The sequence below is a fragment of the Alligator sinensis genome, unplaced genomic scaffold (genome assembly GCF_000455745.1).
Source record: "Alligator sinensis unplaced genomic scaffold, ASM45574v1 scaffold839_1, whole genome shotgun sequence".
Taxonomy (NCBI): Eukaryota; Metazoa; Chordata; order Crocodylia; family Alligatoridae; genus Alligator; species Alligator sinensis.
The window spans coordinates 3267690-3293597 of NW_005841885.1; the positions used below are offsets into that span (position 1 = coordinate 3267690).

At 42.1% G+C, this 25908-nt stretch overlaps 1 protein-coding gene across 2 annotated transcripts in view; it reads left to right on the forward strand.

Moving 5' to 3' along the window:
* The window catches only part of LOC106721843 (netrin-4-like), an 88616-nt gene extending 69161 nt beyond the window's left edge, over positions 1-19455 (forward strand). For both annotated transcript variants that reach the window (XM_025196836.1, XM_025196837.1), the window contains exons 6-10: positions 3617-3830; positions 4666-4802; positions 6654-6722; positions 7924-8094; positions 14516-19455. In XM_025196836.1, coding sequence (XP_025052621.1) covers positions 3617-3830; positions 4666-4802; positions 6654-6722; positions 7924-8094; positions 14516-14652 — 728 coding nt within the window. In that variant the 3' untranslated portion in view covers positions 14653-19455. The remainder of the gene's footprint in view (positions 1-3616; positions 3831-4665; positions 4803-6653; positions 6723-7923; positions 8095-14515) is intronic.
* Positions 19456-25908: the final 6453 nt, after the last annotated feature.

The window sequence follows — 25908 nt, forward strand, 5'->3', positions numbered from 1 at the left end:
CCCCTCCCCTCCATTACTTGGTTCTGTCTTTAACAGTAGCATCCTAACAAAAATCTTATGACAGCAGTTGTCAGGAAAAATCCATGTGGGTGCTTTGTGTTACTTTGGTGACCATCAGCATGTACCTCTAATACACAGCCATGTCATATTGTGTTGTGTTGCTGCTGCAGTGGGGGGAACCATCTCTGACTGGCCATCTCTGAGCCAGAACTGTCTGCACGCTGTGCCTAACATCACTGATGATGCCTTTGACAAATAAAGCCATTGTCGTGTTGGTTTGTGTTTTGTCAGAATGGGAAGCGGATGGGGAGAAAACTAGTGTTTGCCAAGAGGAAAAGAGCAAAAATCAGCAGGGAAAGACATTGTATTGTCAAATGCTGGGAGCTTAGTGGTTAGGAACTTGCTTATGTCCCTTTATTCATGAGATTTATCAGCAAATCTATGATTAGATAAAACCTGGGTCGTCAACAGCTGCCCTTTAGCATGTGACATTCAGATTCATGTTTTGGGCATTACCTGGAGGTACACAATTAGAAGTTTGGATACAATAGCCTGGAAGCTAGACAGTGCATACACCCAAGCTGAAACATTAAGTAAATTCAGGCTGAGGGGAGCATTCGCAAGCCTCTTGTATAATTCATCTGAAAGTGTCATGTATTTATTTGACTTTGCTTTGCAGCCCAGTAAGGGATGCCAAGGCTTCTAACTGGGGGCAATGCCCACTTTCTGTATGCAAATCCTCATCTTACAAGAAAACCTATGCACCTTTTCTTTACCTCCCTTCTTGACCTCTGCTGTTAGTTACCCATTGCAGCACTTTCCCCTTGGCTGGAATGATGGACCCCACACTTAGTGACTCAGGGCTCCTAGCCTCAACTGGTGTTAGCTAGTACAGCTGCATTGCTGCTACACAAATTTGCATCAGCAGATGTCTGACACCAGCTATTACAACCTGTCAAGAGGAAAGGAAATGGAGCAATTTTCAAACTAGAGACATATCCAAGCTAGAACCCTGGATCCAAATGCTAGTGAATGTTGGCAAATATCAGGTGTGAACTGTGCAGCTGGATTCTAGGTATACAGGTATTAGGGGAAATAAAGAGCTTGGATTCAAATAATTCCAGGTTTGAGGCTCAGACATATCAGTAGCACAATAAACGCTAACTTCCCATATTCCAAAGACCATGACAACATTTTCGAATACATCAGCTTTTATCAGATGCCTCTGTTTTTGGCATGGTGAGTACTCAGCCCTCCTGAAAATCAGGGCCAGGATGTCTCAAGTTGAACCCTAAAAAGCAAAAGCCAGTTATGAAATTTCTGATCCATATGTGCATTGTGAGGTTACACAGGATCCCTATGTCCTGGGGAGCAAAAACCATGGGATGATTTCCAAACTCAAGACTCCTGCAGGGCAACAGCAGGAGAGACTGTTGCTACTGTACCACCAGCTAATTGGTTCATTGTGTCAAATACGCTGCTTATTATAGCACGCTTACTCTCTGGCCTGAGGCTATTGTGGTAGCATTCTCTTGAAAACAACTGAATCTACAGCACAGTGTAATAATATTATTAAAAATACTGCATCGAAGAATACAGAGTGAAAAAATAATCTAATGGCAGATCACAAGAAAAATACCCGTTACACAAACCACATCAATGCTGCTTTTTTACTTATTAATGTTCCCAAAAGATATTTTCTTTTCTGAATGATAAATGTGATGATGTGTGTAAAAGTGAATCCATCACCCCAGCAGTTATCATTCCTCATCATCAGACTCCCCCACTCTTGGAAAGCAATGTGTGGAATCAGTGTGTTCATTAGGTCTCTTATCTGTGAACTCATGAAGAAGAGTAGTTTGATGAGAAGCATTGAGGAGAGAACTTCAAAAGCGTTGGAGCTCATATTTGGTTGAGATAAGCATCCAAAAGGCTGGCTCTTGATCCAAGCTGTTTGGACATCCTGGGTGTCCAACATTGGACTGGAAATTTCTGCTAAGGCAGGTCTTGCCAATGGGATTTTTGTTCCGTTCTGCCTCCAGATGATGGAAATAATGATGTGTTGGCACTTAAGGTTCTGGTACCAGCACAAGCCAGAAGGTACCACAATTTTCAATGATGAAAAGGAGAAAAAATACAGATGCCGAGCTTGAATTTTGGGCAGAGATTCAGCTTAATTTGCCACATCTCCAAACCTATTCTAGCAACACAAGTCAATGGGTCAGAGTTTCTCACGTGCTCCAGTCCTGTAGGATCATTCTGGCAGCATAAAGAAGATGACAAGATGTCAGGTTGTCCCAGCTGAGAATCTCCCTCCTGGGGAGATGTCCAAGCTCTTATTCAGCCAGGCTAATCCACTATGTATGGCCTTCTCCCAACTCCATAATACCCCTAGGACAGGGAGCATGTCGGTAGCATGGCTACCATTCTACTGGGTTCCAGACTGTGTCTGCTGGTGAAATGGTTCTTGAGAGCCGTAACAAGCTGGTCTAGTTTTCAGCAGTCCCCAAGTTGTTCCTAAGTACCCCAGAGCTGGTGTTGAAATGGGAGCAGACTTTGGAAGCTGCACTTGGCTCTTCCACCCCATCTCCAGCTGTACAAAGAGAACAGCTGTTGTAGCTGAGAATATTTCTAGTGGTTTTGGAGATCTCTTCTCATTCTCTTCCTTCTTGTAATGAACTCACAGATGTAACATGCTCAGTAACTCTACTGCACGTAAATAACATTGGAAAGAGAACATGGATTTCTACCCCTCAAACTAAAAAAATCGTGGGCTAGAGAGATGGAAAACACATCTAGTCATCTTATTGATCTGCCATGAACATTTGCTAAAGAACTGTTTTCCTTGTTCTCCTTTTATTAATGTTTTGCCCTGTTTAATTTTAATTCTACTAGGCAATAGGGATCCCACCATATTCTTGGGATATTATTCTACAGGATAATAGAGCTCATGGCTGGAATTTCTGTCCTGATATCCAGCCAATTTTTTCTCCTCCTTGTTTTCATTTCACTGCTTTGGGTAATTCTCCCCAAGTATTACACTGACAATCAAGGATTTCTTAGGGTGATATCTTTTATTGGACCAACTATGTAATTGGGATTAAGTTAGATTAACAATCAAGAATTACACTAAAAACTCCTCTCTGGGTGCATCTACACAAGATGCTTTAAGGCATATTAGCCTAAATTTAAGGTGCATTAGGGTGCACATTTATATGTGTGCACCCTTAATTCACTTTAAAAATGGTGGTTTAGGGCTAATTGATCTTAAATTTGATACCTGCAAATGCAGGTATCAAATTTAAGCGTGAACAGATAAAGTGCATTAACACAAATGTAGAGGATTTGCCTGTTAGTAAATGGGGTGAGCACACACGTGGGTCTCAGATGGATTCTTTTTTAATCTACTGCTCTTCTGAATGAGGTAAAAATGTCTCACCAGGATTGCAAAATACCACTTCCAGGTTGAACCACACCTGAGAATGCAATGCTTATCAGTACTGCTGAGTGTCAGGAGTGAGCGGAGTCCTGGGGTTTATCAGCCTTGCAGAAATATCACCTAAACAGCTGACCCTCTGGCACATAATCTCAGTTGCTTCTTATCATATCTCTTTAGCTTGCTCCTGTCAACCTATGGGCTCAGCCAATGCTACCGTCAGCAGAAGCTGGCGGTGCCACCCGAAGACTGGATTCTGTTACTGCAAGCCAGGCGTGGCAGGCCCGAACTGTGACAGATGCCTCATGGGATACTGGGGGTTTGGAGAAAATGGCTGTCGTCCTTGTGATTGTGCCAGAGACTGTGACCAGCACACTGGAAACTGTTTCAATGGGTAAAGGAGCTCCTTTTTATGGCAAGCTAATGTTTTGAGTTGTTTGGGAGTCTTTAAGATTAAGCTAATATTAACCTTTGGAGGCCTGCACACAGTTGAAGGTGTGGATAAAGCACTGGGGGAACAAAACAAGTTTCTGCATCCATAGTCCTTGTGGTAGGTCATACAGAGAGTCACAGAGTGGCTTCCTGGCCACTAGCATGGTTGGACATCCAAAGTACGATCTAAAAGCAGGTCTGAAGGGCAAAGCCCTCCAGGATTCTGTTCAGCTTCTTTGAATGCTTCACTTGCTTTAGAAATAAATTGAAGCACCTGAAGAACTTGTGTTGGTCTGTGTCTTTAGTGAAGCAAGGGGCAGAGTCTTATTTTAGTTCCTGGGTGGCATGAACCCATGTCACAAAAAGCACCCCCAGGGACTAAATGGCTCCCATGGTGGCTGTTTCAAGAAAGCAGCCAAGGCCTGAAAAGGCCACAGAGGCTGAACTATTCCTTTGCCCAGCATGATGGTCCCTTTAGATCAGGGGTGATGTGGAGAAGCTTCAACAGATCTGGTAGCTATATGTTTCCTATGGAAAATTGGAAGAACTGAATCTCCAGAAAAACCACCAATACAAATCCAGAGAGGTACCGAGTAGCTAAGCTCCCACTGATTTTGGTGGGGCTGATTTTGTGGGTACCTGCTGTCATCATGATTTTAGTAAGTGCTGAGTAAATTGCAAGTATTTAGTTCAGTCATTTTAAAGAAATTATAGATACTAAACTATTAAAGAAGCTAACCTCTTTGATAAACATTGCATACCCTAATGGGAGATGGTTCTTCTGCTTCTACCCCCAGTTATGACAGTAAGCCATTTTTCAATGTCCCCCTTGGTGGACGAATCCCGGACCTCATTCACACACCCGCCAATGAAAGTGAAGATGAGTGGAAATGGAACGATCATGAGCAGGGATTTTCTGCATTGAGACATCCAGGTACCATTTAGAGTTCTACAAAACCTTGCACTCAATGCTAATTATTGTTTGCTTAATTAGTGTTAGGTCCTAGGCGGTCTGGCCAAGTGGTTAAGCCATGGAGAAAAGGCAGGGGTCAGGACCTGGGTCAGAGTTTGGAAGCCAAATTATCAGGTCTGAAGAGAAATCCAGGAGCAGAGTCCAAAACACAGGTCAGGGTCAGAGTCCAGGAATCAGATGTCAAGTTACCACGTCCAAGGGATAATCCACAAGTCAGAGTCTGAGAACAGAGCTGAACCAGGGTGAAGAACCAGGAAAGCCAGAGAGCACAGGAACCAGAAGGCTTGCCAAAGCAGACCAGGGTCAAAACTGTTGGCTAAGCTGGGAGTCCACTGCTACAGCTGGGGTTAAATGGAGAGGCAGCACTTTCAGCAGCCACTCAGGAAGCTAGCCAGCTAATTAGCTAGGACACAGCTTGTCAAACAGAGACTCAAGGCAAGTGTGGCTGCCTAGGCAATTAACCTAGGCCTGGCTGCCTGATTAGGTTCCCTGACATTTAATACCTGTAGAGTGCCATGAATACGTCTGGCTTTTGCTAGGATATGCTAATTTAATTTCTACACTATTTATTTATTCAAATTTCTAGAATGCTATTACATGTATCTCTCCACTGAAGGTCTATCTCATAAACTAAAGATCATAACATGAATAAAGATGAGAAGGTCCATCCAAGCTTAACAGCCCACCATGCTAACATCATCACTTTCTCAGCCACTAGTACACAAGGGAGTGGTGCCAGTACTAGCACTATGCCCAGCTGCCTATGCCCTTTGACCAGGTTCCCATTTGCAGCTCAGGCAACTCATGCCTCTAGTCATAGCAAGAGATTTTGCTCCATTTGACCACCGCACCCCTCAACATAAACAAAGGACTGTCCATAAATATAAATCCATCCATCTCCTCAATAGCCTTAGTAAAGTGAGTAAAAAATGGACAGTCCATTCTCTGTCCCAGAGAGCTTCCAGTCTTAACATGGAAGAATACATAGGATATTAGCCCAGGATAGGATGGAGATAGAGAAGGGCAAGACTACTGTCTCATCTTATGCTCTGCAGAATCCTGCTTCTCTACAGTGCTACCGCTCCCCCCTACAGAAAGCTGGCAAGTAAAAAATCACATAGATTGTCCAGACTGATTCTTTACACTGTCACAGAATTGCTCCCATTCATGTCTTACCAAAACCTCTCCTGTATTACTGGGAAGGTGTTTTGAAAACAGCACATGGTCATATTACACAATAGCTCAGGAGAAGCAGTAAAGCATACTGCATGCAGATAAAGTAACAAGCATATTGGGCCAGCAGAATGATAGAGCTGTTGGTGTTTAGAAGTGGTCAGGGCCTCAGTTTTAGATACCATGTGGAAGACAGCACCTATTGGCATCCTTGGTTGTATAACAACTTGGAGGAAAGAGTAGAAACTACTGAATCACCAACACTTTTTCCAGGAAGCACCTTGAGAGAGTTCTCATCTGAGTACTGAAAAGGGTCAATACTCCTGAGCTTATGAGGTCTAACAAGAGCATGATTCAGACATTTACATCCAGATCTGATTCTCACAAATTTGTGTGTTGGCATCAGTTTATTAATGTGTGAGGAACTCCCATTTTGGAGTTCTTCTTACTCAGATTTCAGATCCCTTTTGCTAGCAAGTTTGGCAAATAACTGAGCTCATTCTACTTTTACTATCTGCTTATCCATATTACTGGAGTAACATGAACATATAACAGTATATATGAACATCACCTGATTTTCTTTCCTCTTTCCTGTTTTGGCCCTATTCCAACCCCTTGTGCTTTGCGGTCTCCCACTAGAAAAGTGTGTGTGCAAAGAAAAAGTGCTTGGAAGCGTTACCGATTTCTGCCAAATGAAATATGCATATGGTAAGTGGCTAATGTTCCTTCAAAGTATGATAAATCCTTAGTGTTTTCTACAAAGCTGCTAGATGGACCCTGTGAAGCATGGGCTGGCTGAGTCATGAAATCAGAGATAGATTTTTCTTCTTCCTCTTTTTGTCTAGAGACTCCTCTTAGTCCAGGGTCAATCAGAGAACAACATCCTATAATGGCTTCTTCAGTGCTGAGCACAAGCAGCCTGGGCTTCTTGAGTTCAATGCGTGTACCTCCACCTCTCGGTGCATGGGTGTGTCCTGCAACAGTTGTCAGCTTTTTTCCATACTAGGAGTCCTTTTTTCTTTTGGCAACTCTTTCATTTAGCAAACCTCTCACTTAACAACAAGGAAAGAACATATTTATCCCCATTGTATATAAGCACCTGTGTCCTGTCATCCCAAGATGGAAGGGACATGGCCACCAAAAACTGCCATTGGGTTTGACTTGGCACAATCATATCATAGCACAATACAGCTTGTTTGTGAGGCCAGACTTGAAAATTGGTCCTGCAAAGCCAGGAGGAATGCCAGCTCTGTCAGAGCAAACACGTGTCAGGCCAAAAGGCTAAGCAGCTTCTTTCAGTTTATTGTCATCATCACAGGACGATTCCAGCCATGGGACACTCCTGCAGTCCTGTAGGAGATCTCCTGCCTTGGGGTGAATTCCACCATGTGACACCAAGTTCTTGTAGAGAAGCCTTGTTTCTACAGAAGAAGGCACATGTTAAGGGGTGAGGAGGGTTGCTGTACAAATCCACTACAAGCCTTCTAATTTTCAAACACATCTGCCATGGCCCTGAATCAATGTGCTTAAGTTCAGACTGTTGGCTGTTGTGTTATCTTTTGGTTTTCTTTTTTATGGAAGTCCTATATATACCCGGTTGTTTCCAACCTGTTGGTGGCAACCATGCGAGACTAGTTGATATATAACACAGAGAAGAGATTAGTTATTTACTTAAATTGAAGACATCCAATTTTACTTCCCCAGATTTGTTTAAATGGGAACAATGACTGAAGTGCACAAGCATGTGCACGCCCTTCTGTCCCTGTCCAAATGCCAAAATCCTGGCATCATCCTTCAGGTCTTGTCCAAAGGCCCTGATATTCTATCCCTTCAGCAGTGTAAAAAAGATATTACAGTATATGTGGAAATCATTTTTGATTTGCGTTGATGCATGTTTGTTTTCTGGCAGTGATAAAAGCAAGAATTCTGTCAGCTCATGACAAAGGAACCCATGCAGAAGTTGTTGTGAAGGTGAAGAAGATTTTGAAATCAGGCAAAGTGAAAATTGCTCGGAGTAACCGGAGTATCTACCCGGAGTCCTGGACCCATAGGGGATGCACGTGTCCCATTCTCAATCCTGGTAAGTATTCCATGCTTAGGGCACCCATTCGATAGGAAACAGCTGCTCAGGCTGCTACAGTATTAATGATGAAACAGCATCTTTATGTTGCTTGGGATGATATTAATCAGAAATAAGTCTATTGAAGACAGTGAAGCTGAGTGGATATGAAACCTGTAAGAATAATCCATTGTGGGAAAGCAGGTCCAATTATTATAATGGATAGAATAGCAGGATAAACCTGGTTCTGTTACTTAAGTAGTAGAGAGAGATCAGACATAACTAAGAAAGCCTTGATTCAGAGGTTGAGGGTTGATCCATATACTACTTTGTGGTGAATGCCATAAAGAGGACTGAGCACAGAGAACCATTCTCTTTCTGTTGTCTAACCATCTGCATGAAGACCAGCAAAATCTGTCTTCCACAGCTGGGTAGCACAAGAGTGACTACAATTCAAGTATATTTTTCTTCAAGATGGATAATCAGGTACTGTCAAAAAGGATTTTTTTCCAGGATAATGTTCATTTTCAATTGCAGTATTTTCCAAAAAAGGAAAATATTCTCCTCAGATTATTATTTTTTTTTTTTTGGGGGGGGGGGGGGGGGGGGGGGCAAGGGGGTAACTCCTACATATTTCATTTTAAAACAATATTCCTCTCCCACTGTACCATGCTTTTTTGCTGTTTTTCCAATTCAAAAACATTAAGAAACATTAAGAAGATATGAACTGATTTGTTATTATTTGGAATAACAGGTTTCCACCTATTTTCCTACACTTTTTTCACTCCTTCTAATTGTAATGAGTAATATAGGAAAAGGAGGAAAAACAACTAAATTTCTCATGCCTGTTTTACCCTTTCTTCCTCTGTTTCTAATGGTTTATAGAGCCAAAGCAAAACATTGCAGGTCTAAATGAAAAAAATTAGTTTCTAAATAGTATCTCTTTTGAAGCTCCGTGGGAAAACAAAATATTTGGACTCACAAATGTAAAAAAGGTTTGTTTTAACCAGCTCTATACATTATACTTCATTTCATATGGCCAGTATATCATATTTAAATATTTTTGTGAAACATGTTTTGCCCCAGTTTATTTTAATAGGACTTGTATTTTTTTGGATACGTGAACAAATACCTAGGTCTTTAACATGATTATAACAAGTATTTTCTTTTTGCTTAAATGGGCCTGAAGGAATCACAACACAGTTCAAAAACAAATTGGCTTCAAGGCTGTTTATGGATGGTGTAGAGACAGGTTTACATTTATTCTCAGACTGGTAACCTCAGTCTAATATTTCCTTCACCTTTTGCCCATGAATTTGTAAATTATGCCTATGTATCTGTGAACACATATATGTGCTGTCTGCTTATATGCATACTGGGTATATACAGAGGACTTCTGTGATTCCATGGCTATTTTACAGAATTATGCTCCAGAATCCAAGTTTTCATTCTGTTTTAAAAACTATTTCTAGCCCTCATGACTGCACTGACGGAGCCATAAGGATGTAAACCATATGCAAACTGTGACTTTCTGAATTTGTAAATAGCTTGAACAAAATAGCTGGGAGGTCTGAACTGCTCCATGCATCTTAATTGTTCCTTTGAAGCCTAAATCTGACAACCAGCAGCATGTGGAAGGCTGATAATGTATTTTAAAAATTTAATTTAATATCAAAAGAATAAGATGGGGACTTCTTTACAGATAAGATTCTTCATTTTTAGATTTAATTCAGTACAGCCCTCCTTTTCAAATATTTATCTGTAACCAACACAGAATTCCCACCAGCCAGCCACAGACTCTAGGGTCATATTGATATGGTGTATTTGTCTTGTATATACCCCATATAAAAAAATGAAAATGCAACCTCAAGTGTTAGCTATAATGTAGCTCTATAAATTAAATCAATTCCATATAACATGTCGACTCATTACAGTTCTAAACTAGATTTATGCTTATGAGATATACAGGTCTGATAAGAGACAAACAGGGGAAGTGAGGGAGGCAAGAACACCTTGAGTCCTCATCCTATCTCATCCTGAGACCCTCTGCAGCTGTGAGAAAATTGCCTCTCCTTCCTGGCACAGCTTTTCCATCTGTAAATGGGAGATAATGTTTATTTGTTAGGGGACTTTAATGATTAATTAATTGGGGCATAACTGTGAGCCTTCTATGTATTGCAAAGGAGAGTTAGGGGGGGCTCTTTATGCACCCAGGCTCCCTTGTGTGAATTACTCCTGCACTGCAAGGAGAGCAGCTACTGCCAAGCAACTCCTCTCTCTTCCAGGTAGGCAGAAACTTGGCTCCCATAGCCCTTAATTTAACCTGCTAGGAAGGGAGTGTAATGATCTGTACAAACAAAAAGGCTGGTATATATTACAGTACTTCCCTGCAGTACAAGGTTTCTGCTTTGTTCCTATCTTATTCCTAAGGCAGAGAGTCAAATGCTACACTTTACCTGGCTTGGACTGAAAGGTTACAATCCAGTCTTCAGTGTTTGCCATACACTTTGAAAGTACCAGGGAACACATTGGTGCTATATATATGAGTAGCGGGGTGGAGAGGTTTTTCACGATGGTCTTCACCATAGCCTTCTTTCGATCACTTAATTTAGCAGCCTGAAAATTCAATGTGGGTAATGTGGAGAGATGCGCAATAAATCCAATGCAAACATGCTCTCAACTCAACTCTTTTTGAGCCTGGAAGGGTCTCGTGAACTCTGCTCTTTCTTTCATCCCAGTGGGCAGTGAAGGCCTGATCCTGAGAGGGATAAGCATCTGCAGCTTTCTTGTACTTGGGATCAAGCCCTGAACAAGATAGATAACTTGAGTTTCATTAGGATGATCCAACCCGTATCTCCAAGGATCACATTTCAGATTTTGTGCCATGCACCCTGCAGAACAGAGACTTACCCACATCCTAAAAGCAACACTTATTAGATAAATTATGCCACAGTTTTTCTTCTGAATAGATTATATACACATCCGCACAGAGTGAAAGGAACTCCTTTTGCTTTGCTTGAAATCTAAGGCTTAACCTAACCTCTAAGGCAAGTTCTCATCTCAGATCAGCCACACACAAAAGACAGAGTTGTTCTGGGATAGGCTGAATCACAGAAAATCAAGCGTGAATTCTTCCTGTCAGTCCAAACCAAACTGCAAACATTCAAGAATAAGGAATATGTTGCATCTTCTGCACCCCTGAGGGAGGAACTGAGTTTGAGTTTGTAGGGATGCAGGACTCGGTTCCTGAAAGCTGTATCTCAGCAGTGTAACTCTGGCTAGGGCCAAGATATTCTACTGGTGGTAGTCCAAATGGATATGGCATTCTCCTTCTCTTCCTGTCTTGAACTTAGTAGGCAAACAACTTTTATGCTCCTTCCTCAGCAAGGGAGCTGTAGACTGGAGTGAGGTCAAGCATTTGTATAATACAGAGTTAGATTGTGTCTGGTTCTGGCTAACATCTGAAGCAGGACTTGGAGTACAAGTTCCCCCCGATACCTCTTTAGCAGATAGGAGTATAGGACCTTTCAAACAGAGCTGGGCAGTTCTGATGCCAGCCAGAGGTGGGCAGTGGCACATCTGCACCCAAGCCAGTTCTTCATCCCGCAACAGGCTTTTAAATGAGACTCGCATCAAATCCTAAACTGGTGCAAATCACTGGAGTGCTATGGATTTCAATACCTCAGCTGAGATGAACCCACCAAGGGTCTCACTGTATATGCTGTCTCATGACCATGCCTTTAGTCACAGCTTTTATGTGCCCCTTCCTCCTCCTTCTCCATGCAGGTTAGCTACTGCTTCCCAGCACTTTGCATTCTGCAAGGAGAGCGGTGATGGCAAGGGAAGGGAGAGCAGGAGGTAGCAAAGGGATATGCAGCAGCCATCAATGCGAGCCCAAACTGCCACTGTGATCAGCAGGGCTTTCTGCTGTGCAGGGTGATCTGGCTTCCTGCCCAACTGTCTCTGTAGCATTGTATTGTATGTTCTTCCCTGGCTGATGACAGGAAGTCCATCTTTAATCCCACGGCCTTTAGAGTTGAATCGTAAAACTTTACTTATGGAGCTGCAGATGGATTTTCTGTGTGGCTACCTTCCTGCTTTCCACATTAGTGACGCCTGCCAGGATACACTATTGAACTGCCCTCAGCTTTGCACGTAAACTGGCATTAAAAAAAAAGAAAAAAAAAAACCCTAAGAAACCTATGAATTTTAAAGCCTGAGAATTATTTAGGGTAAATGCTTTCCTCTCTTCCATCTCTGAATGTAGACAGCAATTCTTGCTGTGGTGCTGGTGGATTTGCATTGCAGATGGCACACAGCCAGATGTGGAAGCAAAGAGGAGGAAGGCAAGGACTGCTGCTACTAGCTAGAGTCCCTCTCCCGGAGCAAGGATTCAGCCCCAGGAACTGGTAGTGCAGCAGGGGGGTGGCTGAATAGGCCGCCCAGAGAATGTGTAATGCTTCAGTCTCCTTGGGGTGGGTGTAGAGGGGTGAGGGGTCATGGCCCTGTGTTTTCAATGTCCTTTATAACCTGTCTGCCTGCATAATAACTCATTAGCAGTATGTGCCTAGTGCTGATGAAGTGATCACACCCTAGGGTGTCGCATCCTGCAGGGATGAGGTGGTTACGTTTCCTGGAGTTGCCTGAGCTGCTGTAAAAGATCCTTATTGTGAGAGGGGGGCGTGCATTGTTTGTAGCAGAAGAATAGGTGGTTGGCAGTTGTGTTCAGCAGCCATTTAGTTGAGCTGTGTGGCTCTCACAGATTAATCTGGCCCTTTACACTGCTCACCAGCCAATCAGCAGCTGACTCCGTTCAGGCCCTTTAATAAACTGTGTTTATTTTGTTCCTCACCAGAAAACACTGGCTGACAAAGTGGTCTTTCTTTTCGTGCAGGGTTCCACTATGAGAGGGGAGGGAGGGCAAGATCCCTAACATTTTCCCTCCCTTGTCTCCGATCCAAAAGTTTCGTTCCACGTATTGAACCCAAAGAATTAAACTGTGGAAGTTAGCAGGGTGCATATAAAAAGGCTGCCTGTCTCCCACCAGGATGGATGTGCAAGCTTTATTTGAATTAAAAGTCAAACAAACAAGTACACACAAATAATGCAAATGCATGTACAAGACATGGCATACACCAACACTAAGAGCCTGACAGCAGGCATATGCAAGATCGAACACAAACCTGTAAACATGGGCAAACCCTTCCCCACCCCACTTGCTATGGAAAGTACCTCAGTGTAAATTGCCAGTCACAAGTCTAGTCAACCTTTTTCATGTGGGAAACTGTTTCTTCATTGTGTTTCAATGGCAATAGAATATGCATCTTCCATCTGTTTTCTGTGCTACTTATGAAGCCAGCTAAATCAAAGAGAAGGTAAGGACCCAGAGCCCTGTTCATAACTTACTCCAGTAAATGTCTTTGTCATGAGACTTAGAACAATGGAGAGATGTTACACTCCAGACCTATACTACAAAAATACCACATTGTTACGACAGAATAATCTCATTTTCAATGAAGTTTCTGTCTCACCTTTACTTGTAGGTAGACACTTTTTTGTGCACAAACACTTATGCATACATTTCAGTACAATCATTTTCTACACACTAACGCCTGCATGTGCAAATGAAAATGTAACAGGGTGGGTTGAACATTTTCACGTATAAAACCAGCTCCTGCGTATCTTATGACCTGATTCTGCTGTCCCCGGAAACAGCCACAAGCAACTCTGCTGAAGCCTGGAAAAGCGCAGGCTCGGAGGTGTCTTGGGGGCAGCCTATAAGTACATCGGGGTGTGCATCAGGATCTGGGGGAATGCCTGTTCACCAGAGCGCCCCAAGGGATGACAAGGACCAACGGTCACAAATTCCTCCAAGACCATTTCAGGCTGGACATAAGGAAAAACTTCTTTACTGTCCAAACCCCCATGGCCTGAAACAGGCTCCCTCCAGAGGTGGTGCAAGCACCTACTCTGGACTCCTTTAAGAAGCGTTTGGATGCTTATCTTGCTGGGATCCTTTGACCACAGCTGACTTCCTGCCCTTAGGGCAGGGGACTGGACTCGATGATCTCCCAAGGTCCCTTCCAACCTTAATGCCTATGAAATCTATGAAGTGCATGGAATTACATTATCTAAAATGTCAGGGAAATGAAAAGCCAGCCCAACTGCTTGTGTGTGCAAGTCTTAGAATTTGGGATATATGGGATTTGTGAGTGAAGGCGCATGCATATCTTAGAAAGCGCAACTATATGCATGGGCATGAGTGTCCAGAAAGTGTACACACAAATGTACATACACATACAAGTGTGTGCACACAAACAGATCATTTAAACATTCCTAAAGCTGGCAAAAGAACTAGAACTTGGTTTAATGGAGATGGAGGCACTTAGTGTTTAGTCCTGTATTTTATTTATTTATGCAATTATTATTTCTTTTTTACCAGGTACAGACTACCTTATAGCAGGCCAAGAGGACTCAAGAACTGGCAAACTGCTTGTGAATATGAACAGCCTGGTAAAACCCTGGAAGGCATACTTGGGCAAACAAGCAGCAGACATTCTTCGAACTGGGTGTAGATAACTTTTCCTTCAGAAATTAAAGTGATGAACTTTACCTTTACATTACAATGCAGTGAAAGGCGTAGTTAGCTCATATATTACCATTCAGCACATTCTTAGCTCAAGGAAGGAAAATGGACATAAACCTTCCTTTCTCCTACCTGCTTAAGCCAGGAACATTTGGACATGACTTCAAAAAAATACATCCCATCTTATCATATGGAATTAACCGCTGCATCACATGTAGCTTACAAGTCACAGCTCTTAGCTTCAGCCCAATTCCACAGAACCCAAAGAATCTACATGGCAAAAAGCTGAAACTATGGGTTATGTGTTTCCACACTTCAGGACTGAGCCTGATATTAATAAGTATACGCTGCTTCCATAGTGCATTCTTTACTTGGGTGTCGTTTCCTTTATTTAAGTAACCATTAACAGGCAAAAATGTTCAGCTTTCACTGGTGGCAAAATACTAAACAATATGTCAAATGACACTTGATTTTGTTTTAGAAGAGCTCAGTTACTTTTATTCACCAGGCAAACTGCAGTTAGATCGATGTAAGTCATGTTACTTTCTTCCGTAATATATTGTTGCTGCACAGAGACAAACTAACATTGGAATTATATCCAGTGAGGTCCTCTATGGATGTGCCTTGTCCGTGTCAGTGCAGAAATGCTGTTGCAGACAGAACTTCTGGCCCAGCAGGGACTCTTGGTACCATGCCATCTTTTCTATCACAGCTCTGTGCTGCAGCACTTCTGTCCATAATGTCATTTAACATCAGGTTTCAGAAGGATAGCTACCAAGGAGCCTTGTACCAGGAAAGTGTTGTGAGCCTTGTACCAGGAGAGTGTTATGTCAAGCCACAGCTCCTTGAGAAAGTGTTGGAAGCTGGTCCAGTTTTAGTACGTGAAATTACAAAAGCACCAAGGCAGAGGTATGAGGGAGCTTTCCTAATCTGTGGAGGTCTCAGTAACTGCTGGGACAGTCATCTGGTTATTCTGTTCTTTGCTCTGTATACCATACACAGTATCTGATTGCTGGTAGCCTTTTTCATACTGTTCTTTTACAGTAGCTCAACTTTTTTCAAGTTAAGTTGCCTTCCAGTTGTGTTTGAGGTTTGTTTAGAGTGATGGGTATGGGTGATGGTATCTCCACTCTGAGTAAAGTACATCTCTTCTGCAGAAGGATTTCCCATGGATTAATTTTAGTTTGTTCTGTGGCAAGTAAGAAACCAGTGGGACTGAAAATTCCTCAGACTACTATGGGAGGAAGCAATGATTTCTTCATTATCTGTGCCCAGGTGATAGGAAAATTATAACCAAACAAAGTTGGTTGAGGAGTACCATATGTTCCATTAATAAGTAAAGCATAAATCAGAAGTCTACGTCATATATGCTCCTTATGTACAGCTTTGGTTTATGCCCCAAGAACAGGAAAAGAAGGGGAAGGGATTTGCTCTGTATGCCGGTATCTCAGGGCCACATAAGGGGACCTAGAAAAACCCCAGGACAATGAAAAGAGCCTGTGGGTCTGGGTTATAGAGTGTCTAATGTGAAATTGAGATAAGTGGTCAGACAGTCCAGATCAGTGACTAGTACCTGACCCCTGAGGATGCTGAAAAGCCTAGGCTTCTTGTTTTCATCCCATTGTGTGTCACCCTTTGTTTTGTTCAGGGGCTGATGCACATCAGAACATCCGAAGGTCACATTTCAGATCATTTTCAGCCATTCACAGCTTTGGGTGAAATGCTGCATTGAAGATCAACTTGACTAAGTGATCGTTGTTTTTCATAAGCAACCCCCTCAAACCCCAAATGTATTATATTCTGTTATATTGTCTCATCCCAATGTCCTCTATTTTGCTATGAACTTAAGGAATGTTCAGCTAGGTAAGTGGTTGGACTGACCAAATGTTCACAAATCTATCACTGCTCCTAAGAGATCTGATTGTTAGAAACTTTCTTTGTTTGTGCCTGCAATTTTGTGAGTACAAGTAAATTAAGGTATAGTCGATTTTCCCTAAATACCTTCTACTTGATTGCAGATAGCATTAATAGCACTTCTGACTTTGCAGGCACAAAAGAGGGAAGGAACAGAGACCCTTTACAAAATTAGGTCCATATGGCATACTGGTTCATGTACCAGCGGATCGAAGTGCCCTTGAATTGTTCCAATTAGCTATAGCTCAGTTTTAGCTTTAAAATTGTCCTGTGGGAAAAGAAGCTTTGCATAGTTACTTTAACTATTTATGTGCTGCTAAATAAATTTGCATGATGCCTCAAGGGTCCTTTTATTTGTATTAGAACTAGGATTTTTCAAAGGAGCCTAACGGAGTTCGGCACTCAGCTCCCTTTGAAATTCCTCAGGACATGCATGCCTAATCACTTCAGGACCCTTTGCAAATCTCAGCCAAACAAGGTGTTTTATTCATGACTGAGCTAGTGTAGAACTTCTCCTCTCTGCTTTATAGGTCACAACCAGAATCGTGCCCCAGACATATTATGATATATATAGAGGTTCCTATCTGGGTATGATATACATTTACAAAAACACAGGCCATTTTCACCCTACTAAGGCACATAAATACTGTGCTTGCTTGTTTCCTAATATGCCAGGAAATACACCACTATTATCTATTTGTTGCTATCGAAAGCAGTAACCAAGAATTTGGCATTTCCAGCGAGAGATTTAATTAACATAGTAAAATACTTTGCACCGGTGAAATATCTTTCTTGAAAATGCCAGCTCATAAAATTAGGAGACTAATCAAGCAATACTGTTTTCATTGCTGTCTCTATAAATAGATTAAGTCATAGTCTTTTAAAGACCATTTAAAATAAAGCTGTGTTTAGGTAAATTTATAGCCCGTAAAATAATAAAATAAAATAAAGCCTGTGGTAAGAAAATATGCTAACGAATGCACTTTTGACAAATCCATTCATAGGGACAGTTTTTTTGTGTGCTTCTAATCAACTGAGAGCCATAGGCCACTCCAGCTTGCAGGCAGTATTATCTCACTGAGGTTAGTGGGATTGCATGGGGGTGTCAGTCATTGGACTTAATATTATTTCTCAATTCTTCCACTTTCCAAGAGAAACCTACTCTTTGGTGGAAAGCTGAGATGGAAACACCTTGTGAAACTATTTCAGGAATCATGCCTTCTGCCTTTCCACTCTGCAGATCCACCTAGTCCTAACATTTTTCTTCTGATCTCCTGCCAATGCTCTCTTCCATGCCACATTATCTAGAACCAGACAGAGTCCACTCACCCTGTGCAGGGCTGTTGAAGTACATGGGGAACCCCAGCTCCCAGTGCTTTGTGCTGGTCTCCCAGAAGGGAATAGGAATTCCACCCCTAGACAGGGCTGATACATAGTTGAGACATACACCTTTGTAATTCACCTTAATGCCAACCTTCAACCAGGTGTTTCCTAAGTATATTCAATCACTGTTTCCAGACTGGCTGTTCTGTGATGTGAACAAAATCCTATACGAAACCAGACTGGGACCAAAACATTTATTTCACTAATTTTCAAGCTAGCATGTTCTTTTAACCAGATCTCTCTCTGCAGATCACTGTGAAAAAACATGCAGTTATGGTCAGTCTCAGAGCAAACTGACTTTTTGTTGCCATTACTATTAGCTTCCAGTAAATCCTCTGCCTAAATAACCTGAGAAGAAAATAAAAAGTGAGGATGGGAAAGAAAGAAGAGAGAGGAATTTTTTTGGGGATATCTCAATGCCTCAGCAAAAATGAGTGAGAGACAATACAATACTACATAAATGCTTCCCAGAAGTAACTGCTGTGCATTTCCTATGAGTAGAACAAACAAGGCCTCCAAAACCTAAGAAGAGCTGCCAAAGATAGGCCTATTGAAAAGGCTGCTTGAAGAGAGTCTGCCTTTTGTTTGTATTCGTGGAGCATCTAGCATAAGGGCATCCTGGTCCAGGACTAGGGCTCCCAGACAATATAGTAATACAACCAATAACATGGGAAAATAGCTGAGTCCAAGGGCGACTGAATATGACAATCCAAGATTCCTAACATGGGCCCAGTACTGAAAATGTTCAGATATCCAACCCTACTTATGCTGTACTATACAAATTGGCTGATCAGTAGATGTTTTTAAACAGAAGCAAAGATACAAACATCTTGTAAGCACAGTTTAAAGATGGAAAAATAGTGTTGTGTCCCCAAGAAAAGAAGACTGGAAAGTAGCGGGAGAGTAACAACAGGGCAGGCAAGTGAGCAGACAGTTGTTATACGCAGCAGCATGTATAGAAGAGAGGCAGAAGTAACAATATGAAAATTGCAGGCCAAAGCCTGTTTCTGTGCAGCTCAAGTGTTGGCTACAATATAGCTACTCCAGCCTAATCGGCTACAACCTAAACCCCTGTAATCTTTGTAGAGACCTTTAACGGATCAAGTTAGTTCATTAAATAGCCATTGTGAGTGCTGAACCCTACTGACAGTGTAACACAACCTTGCGTATCATTGCTCACGCTCCCACTCATACGCACGGATACACCAAGCAGCTAGAAAGAAGCAGGCAGAAGGAAACTGAATCATGTACAACACTCTTGCAAGAGTGGCTCGGTATTAGAACTGCTCCAAGAACAAGTTTTCTCAGCAGTGTTCTCCATCTGCATAGCTCATCACTTTTCCATGCCGCTTGATGTAAGCTTGCCTTGAGTTTATATAATTCACACAACATGCTCGCCAGAGTCCCTCAGACCTGGGAAAGTTATTGTGTTATTTGTTACGTGTTGTAGCACATTTTCTTTTTTGTACTTAAACTTCGATTAAAAATACTCAAAGACATTTGTATTGCTCTGTGGTCTAAAATTTACACTTTGCATTTTAATCTACGCCACACTTGCACTAATTCTTTTAAAGTTAATAAACTACAAACATTCCTGATTGGCAAATATTGGAAAGAGTCCAATGGATAGCAACAAAAATGATTGGAAGCCTGGAAAAGCAAGATGTACTGGGAAAGGCTGAAAGAACGAGGGATATTTTGTTTGGAGAAGAGAAGACTGAGGGGAGGATTTGATAAATCTTCAAATACCTGAAGGGTGATTATAGAAAGCACAGAGATGGGCTTTTCTCTGGCCACAGGGAACAGGACTAGGAGCAATGGCTTCAAGCTGCAGCAGAGTTAAGTTTAGGTTGGCAACTAGGAGGAACTTTCTGACTATGTGGGTGGTCAAGCATTGGAACAGGCTACCTAGAGTAGTTGCAGAAGCTCCATCCCTGCAATTTTTCAAGAGCAGGTTGGACAGACACTTGGCTGGAATAGCTTAGTTGGCCTTGAGCAGAGGTCTGGATTAGATAACCTCATGAGGTCCCTTGCAGGCCTACTTTCCTATAATCCAAGTGCAAAGTGTGTGGGACTGAGAACTCAAATTTCCTCACTACATTCCAAATATTACTCTATTAGGCTTTGATATCTTGCAGGACACCAGGCACAATAATAGGTGTTTAGTGAGGAGGAGAAGCCTTGACTGTAAAGGCCCAAAGCTTGCAAAGGTTTAAAATGACCATTTTTTAAAAACATAATTACTCCTGCTTTGAGAAGAATATATTAACACATCATAGAGATTCAGCCCTGTAACTTGGTGCAAATGATGTGGGAGTTCTTTGGGGCACCCATGAATCTTTAGCATTTTGTGTGGTTCCACTGAGACAGTTGCACCTCCAAACTCGGAGTGGCTTACTCTGCATGCAGATTTATTAACGTAATAAATAATAGCACTGAGCCTTCAATCCATGACTTATTGACATACATTATTAGGATGTGTCAATTAGGTGAATTTTCAATTCTAAGCTACAGTCCACATTTTTACCAATGCAGAATTTAGCAGTAGGAGTTGTGCCTGCATCTCTGACAGGAGTTCTGTATTGTCTATACTACTTTAAACTGAGCAGTGCTATAGGGTACCTACCTGTTTAACTGCAGTAGTCCCTTACATTAGCTGTGCAAATTGATGACTTTCTTTCTTTGCTAGTTGAATGGCAATTACAAAACTAATGTGGTAAATTGCACAGAAATTCATCATTATTTAAAAAAAAAATTGAGGACCCAGTCCTCCTACTCTCATTCTTGAATTTGTGGAAACATCAGATCTGGCTCTGAACATTACAGCTCAAGCCCATCTCAGCTGGATATATTTGTAACATGACTTTTTAAAATGAGAGTAAAGCTCAAAGACATTTCAATTTCTGACCAATATTTGTCACTATGCCAGCTACGATAATAATAATGCTTATGTTTCGGGATGTAAAATGCTCAGAGGAGTGCAGGAATAAATATCTTCCTCCACATGCAACAATATTACAAAGGTCAAAGGGAATCAGCTGAGCTATTTTCCCCCCACACCTTCTAATGATGCCTGTCACTTTAGAATTGGGATATCAAACTTGCTGGACCAATGATCAGATGTGGCATAGCAAATCCTATGCCCACTTTCCCTTCACATCCCTGCTGTGGGATCTGAGTTAATCTGCAGTGTGCAGTCACTACAAATCTTCCTGTGCTCTTTGTGTTGGCTGTGACAGGGCCTTCATGATCTGTCTGCTCACTGATATATCAAAGCTGATCTGTAACATACTTTTCTTTTTTGCACATTTACTCTTTAGAGACTGCTCTCCCTTTGCTCTCTTTATGTGCTGCTTCTGAGCAGGGTTTATGTTAAGAGTATGGAATTCATGCCAGGGAGAGAAAAAAAGAAAGGAAAAAAAGAAAGCCAATTCTAGACGAAAATAAAGTTAATAACAGAAAGAAGATGCTGACGGTTCTCCAACAGGCCGCCACCACCACACGTTTCCCCCTTGACACCACTCGTGGAACGCTGCCAGCTCCAAGTTTATTTTCTTTGAATAGCAAAAAGATTTAAAAAAAAAAAAAGCCACAACACTGCACTCACCACAACTAACAGGACAAAAGGCCCTTTATTAACGATTTCAATTAAATCAGCAAATGACAGGAAATAAAGCAACATTCCAAGCATTTCAATGGGCTGCACGGGCTTCTTCCGTGGCTCAGAACGCAGGAAAGGGCTGCTCCAACTTGAACTGTTGTTGGCTAAATGCTTCTGCGATGGTGCAAGAAGCACCCACCGCAGCCTTTTACTGGTGTGCAACGTATAAACAGCAGCGGGAACGTTTAAAAGCCTCCTAGTGAAAAAAGAAACCAACAACCATGCTTCCTATGTGCTTACTTCACAGTATTCCAAAAAGATGCTATACTCCCCCCTGCCCCATAACTTCCAACAATACAATAATATTCACATGAAGAAAGGTGGGTGCTCCTCTCTCTATTCCAGTAATGTAACTGGGATGGGGGATGAGCAGGGCACCAGCCCCTGGTGCTAAGTTAGAGAGGGCACTAGTATGACCCCCTCCCTTCAGGAGTCCTTATCACAGCAGCGGTAGCTCTGCACTGTCCAGCCCTTTGCCCTGTAGTGTCTCCAGGGGACACTTTGTCATGGGAAGCACAGACCTACGCCTGGGGAGCAGAAGGAAGCAAATGGGGCACATGGAACAGCTCCAGAGAACCTGATTTCTGCCTAACTCCCCCACTCTCCACGCACTGGTCAGTATAATTCACTCCTACTACCACCTTTGCCAGGCATTTAAAGGGCTCGCTATACCCCTGCTTTATTCTAAGCATCAACCATAAATACATCTAGAAGCACCCGATTTCCAAGCAATCTTATTCTAAATAGCTGTAAAAAAATAGCTCAGAGCAGGAGAGAGATCACTGTGAAATCAGCCAAAGGAAGATCTCAGCCTGCTGCTCCATAGATCTAATACCTTATACTCTCTATACATTAAAAATCACTCAAATGGAGGTGGACTTAAAATCTGGCTGAGCTGCTTATAATCATTTTCCTCCAAAGACGGCACACCGCCGGTACACATTTTGGATGAGCTACATGTTAAGGTGCCCAAGAGGATTTCAAAGCATTGCGGTTTTGCTCTATTCAGCTTCATCTCTTGTACTTACATGAGGCTCCTTCTCGAAACTTCCCACCGTTAGCATAACTTCAGCTCCAACGCTGGTTTTGTCAGTGGAAACACTAGTGAGACAGGCTGCTGGTGTTTAGTGCAATGTGTTGCCTAGTCCAATTCAGAACAGGGCAGGAGCTGGCTGACTCTACACGAGCAGTCCCCATCATTGCTTTGCTAGGTGCCAGGACTGAAATGGCAGCTGAACTCTAGAGACATTTTAAAGGAAAAAAGGTCTAGCAAGACCAGAGTGAATGGCTCCAGATTATTGAGGCAACCAATCTCCTTCCCTAATTCTCTAATGGTTATGAGATGATGATGTATTTAAATCAGGGAGTCTTAGCTGCATCTGTATCTAATAGCCACCTTTCGGAACAAAATGTAGGTTTTTGTTTCCAACCTGAACATGCCAGAGCTCAGAGAGGATGGTCCTGAACCTGAGCAAGACCTGCATGTCTTTACAGACTTTGCTGGGTAATTAGGGAAGCAGAGGGAGGAGAGAGAAAAAAAAGAGACTAAGATTAGGAACCATATTGGGGGGTCATATTTCTAGCAAAGTTTATTTAATGCTACTCCATTTGAAATCTCTGACATGCAGTTAAAGTACAGAGTACTTTTGGTGCCCAATCTTTTTGCCCAGTGGGCCGGATGGGCAGTGCCCAGTCCATCTGTGGGCTAGATCCAACAGGTGGTCCCAATCTGGTGCCCAGGGTGGACGTGGCAGGGCCCCATCCCATCCAGTCATGTGGGAGAAGGGGACATGGCCTAGCCCCAACCCCAACACGCAGAAGGGAGGGGTGCGTCATTTCATCAGAGTGCAAAATATACCATGGAGGTGATAAGGGGTTTGAAACCCAAACACAAGTTTTTATTGAGTCCTATTTCTGTTGGCATGGCAGAGTCCACATACCATGATGACAAGTGCACTGTAAGGATTTAAGTGGAAGACAGAATGAACTGGATTCTTTATTCTGGCTTGTAAAACAATCTAACAAATTAAGACCATTTTTTAACAAGCTTTTGATAATGCAGGAGGCAGGAGGAACACAGCTCAACTCTCAGATTTCAAGTGCAGTTTACACAGCTGGCAGAAACAGAAAAATGGAGTTCAACTGATCTGTAAGTCAGAGGCGTAAAAGTATCACTTAACAATTCTACTTTAAAAATCACTTCAGAGTATGAGGAATTTGAAAGAAATAGATGATGTCTCAATTATGAGGCCCTAACAGAAAATTAAGAAGGATGAAATGGTTTCTAGTTCTAGTTTCTAGCAGTTGGTATCTCTTAATGAGTGCATCAGCTCCTGCAACCCCAGAATTCCAGTTTTATAAAATACTCATGATGTAGTTGACTTTCTAGACATCCTTTCATGAGAAAGAGAGAGCATGCGATTATTTTTTACGCATATATAAAAATTATAATATTTATTATGTAAAAAATTATGAAAGCTGCTTTATATACATCAAACATTTTGTATTTGTACAGCATCTACTTGGACTCCTGGTTTCAGACTGGGGCTCTTAAGGCACTAAACACACCAGCAATTCTTTCCACAAATAAACAAACAGTGAATGAACTATATGTTGTAGGTAAAGGAACCTCTTCCCTTCATCAGGGTATTGTAATTATTTCTGTGGTAAAACATGGGAAGCTATTCAAGAAAAGAACCTGGGACAGAGAAGCAAAAATACTGTGTTCAGGTTATAGCACAGGTAGCAATATACTTTAGTATAGAGTACCAATCTGGTCTTATATGGATATTTTATTTTGAGTGTGTCATTTTGAGTAGGAAAACTCAACAAAAATAAGAAAAATGAAAAACAATGTAAGCTCTTTGGACAGGACTCTTTATTTCCTGCATTTGGACAGCAAAAAGGAGGTACTGCCATTAGTAAATAATGATTTTTCCCAGTATGGACTATGCCATTGAAAGACTTAAGTACAGATTCACGTCTTGCATAAATACACGACTAGCCCTCTTGCATTCTAGTCAGTACACAGATGTCAAAAAACACTCTCAGATAATAAATCCTAAAGCTTCAAAACAAGGCAGCGTGGGAAAGAAAAGCACAGAAGAAAAGCACAACAGGCAAGCAGTTCTTAGAACAAAGATCTCCTTCACCCTGTTTCTTCCTTTGACAGACATTAAGTTGGGTTTCCACCCAAAAAAGACAATGATTCAGGTAAATGCAGGGGTGTGTGTGTGTGTCTCTCTATTATATATACATATATTGGTGCCCAGCATTTATCTGATGGCCTGAGATTATTTCCCTGGCCCAACTGCCTAGGCGCCAAGGTTTTATCGCGCTGTCGCTTTTGTGCCCGCTTACTCAGGTTGTTAACTTGGCATTTGTTTTGTTCACTGCTTCATGCAAAGACTGAGAGGCTTTGTCACACTTTGCTTCTTTGAAAATGTAAAGTCTGTTCTGAGTACCTGCCACCATCCCCCTAGAATTGAGCTAGTGCCAGTTACTTAATTCCATCTCCTTCCCCACTTTTCCATGAAGATCCAGTCACTGGACTAAAATTCAAAGAGCTCATTTCTTAAATGTCAACAGAAAAGAACAGAAGTGGGTTCCTTCCAATTTAAATAACTTAATAAGCATACAACAATATGCCAAAGTATGACTACAGAGCACTGGCAATGTTGAATGGTGGAGACAAAAGCCTGTGGATGCCAAGAAAGGTAAGAAGATAAATATTGTCACACACTCTAGGGCAGTGGTCACCGGTAGATCTCGGAGCCTCTTGGAGTCAATCTGAGGCTGGGGTGGGGGGCTGAGTGCCCGCATACATGCATGCACTCGCCCATCCCAGCCCAGCAGGTCAGTCCATGGGGGAGGGAACAGGCAAGGGCTAGGCTGAGGCCCCCGTGATGAGGGAGCGTGCCACAGAAGCAGGAGCATGGGTAAGTTGAGTGGGGCCCCAGCCGGGTTGGACTTACCTGTTGGGGAGGCGCACCCCCAAATAATTTTTTCTCCCTCCGCCTAGATCTGCCCACTTCCCTCCCCACGGACTTCCTTGCTGAGCAGAGGGGGATGGCAGCAACACATGGTAGATCTAGGGTTGCTTTTAAATGCCAATGGTGATCTCCTGCTTAAAAAGGTTGGAGACCACTGCTCTAGGGTAAGTTAATAAGGCCATAATTTTACTTTGCTATATTTTAGAAACATCTGGCTAATATGCTAAAAACCAAGCAATAATGGACAATTACTTACACCATGGTAACATACCAGTCACGAAGCAGGTTACAATGACAGT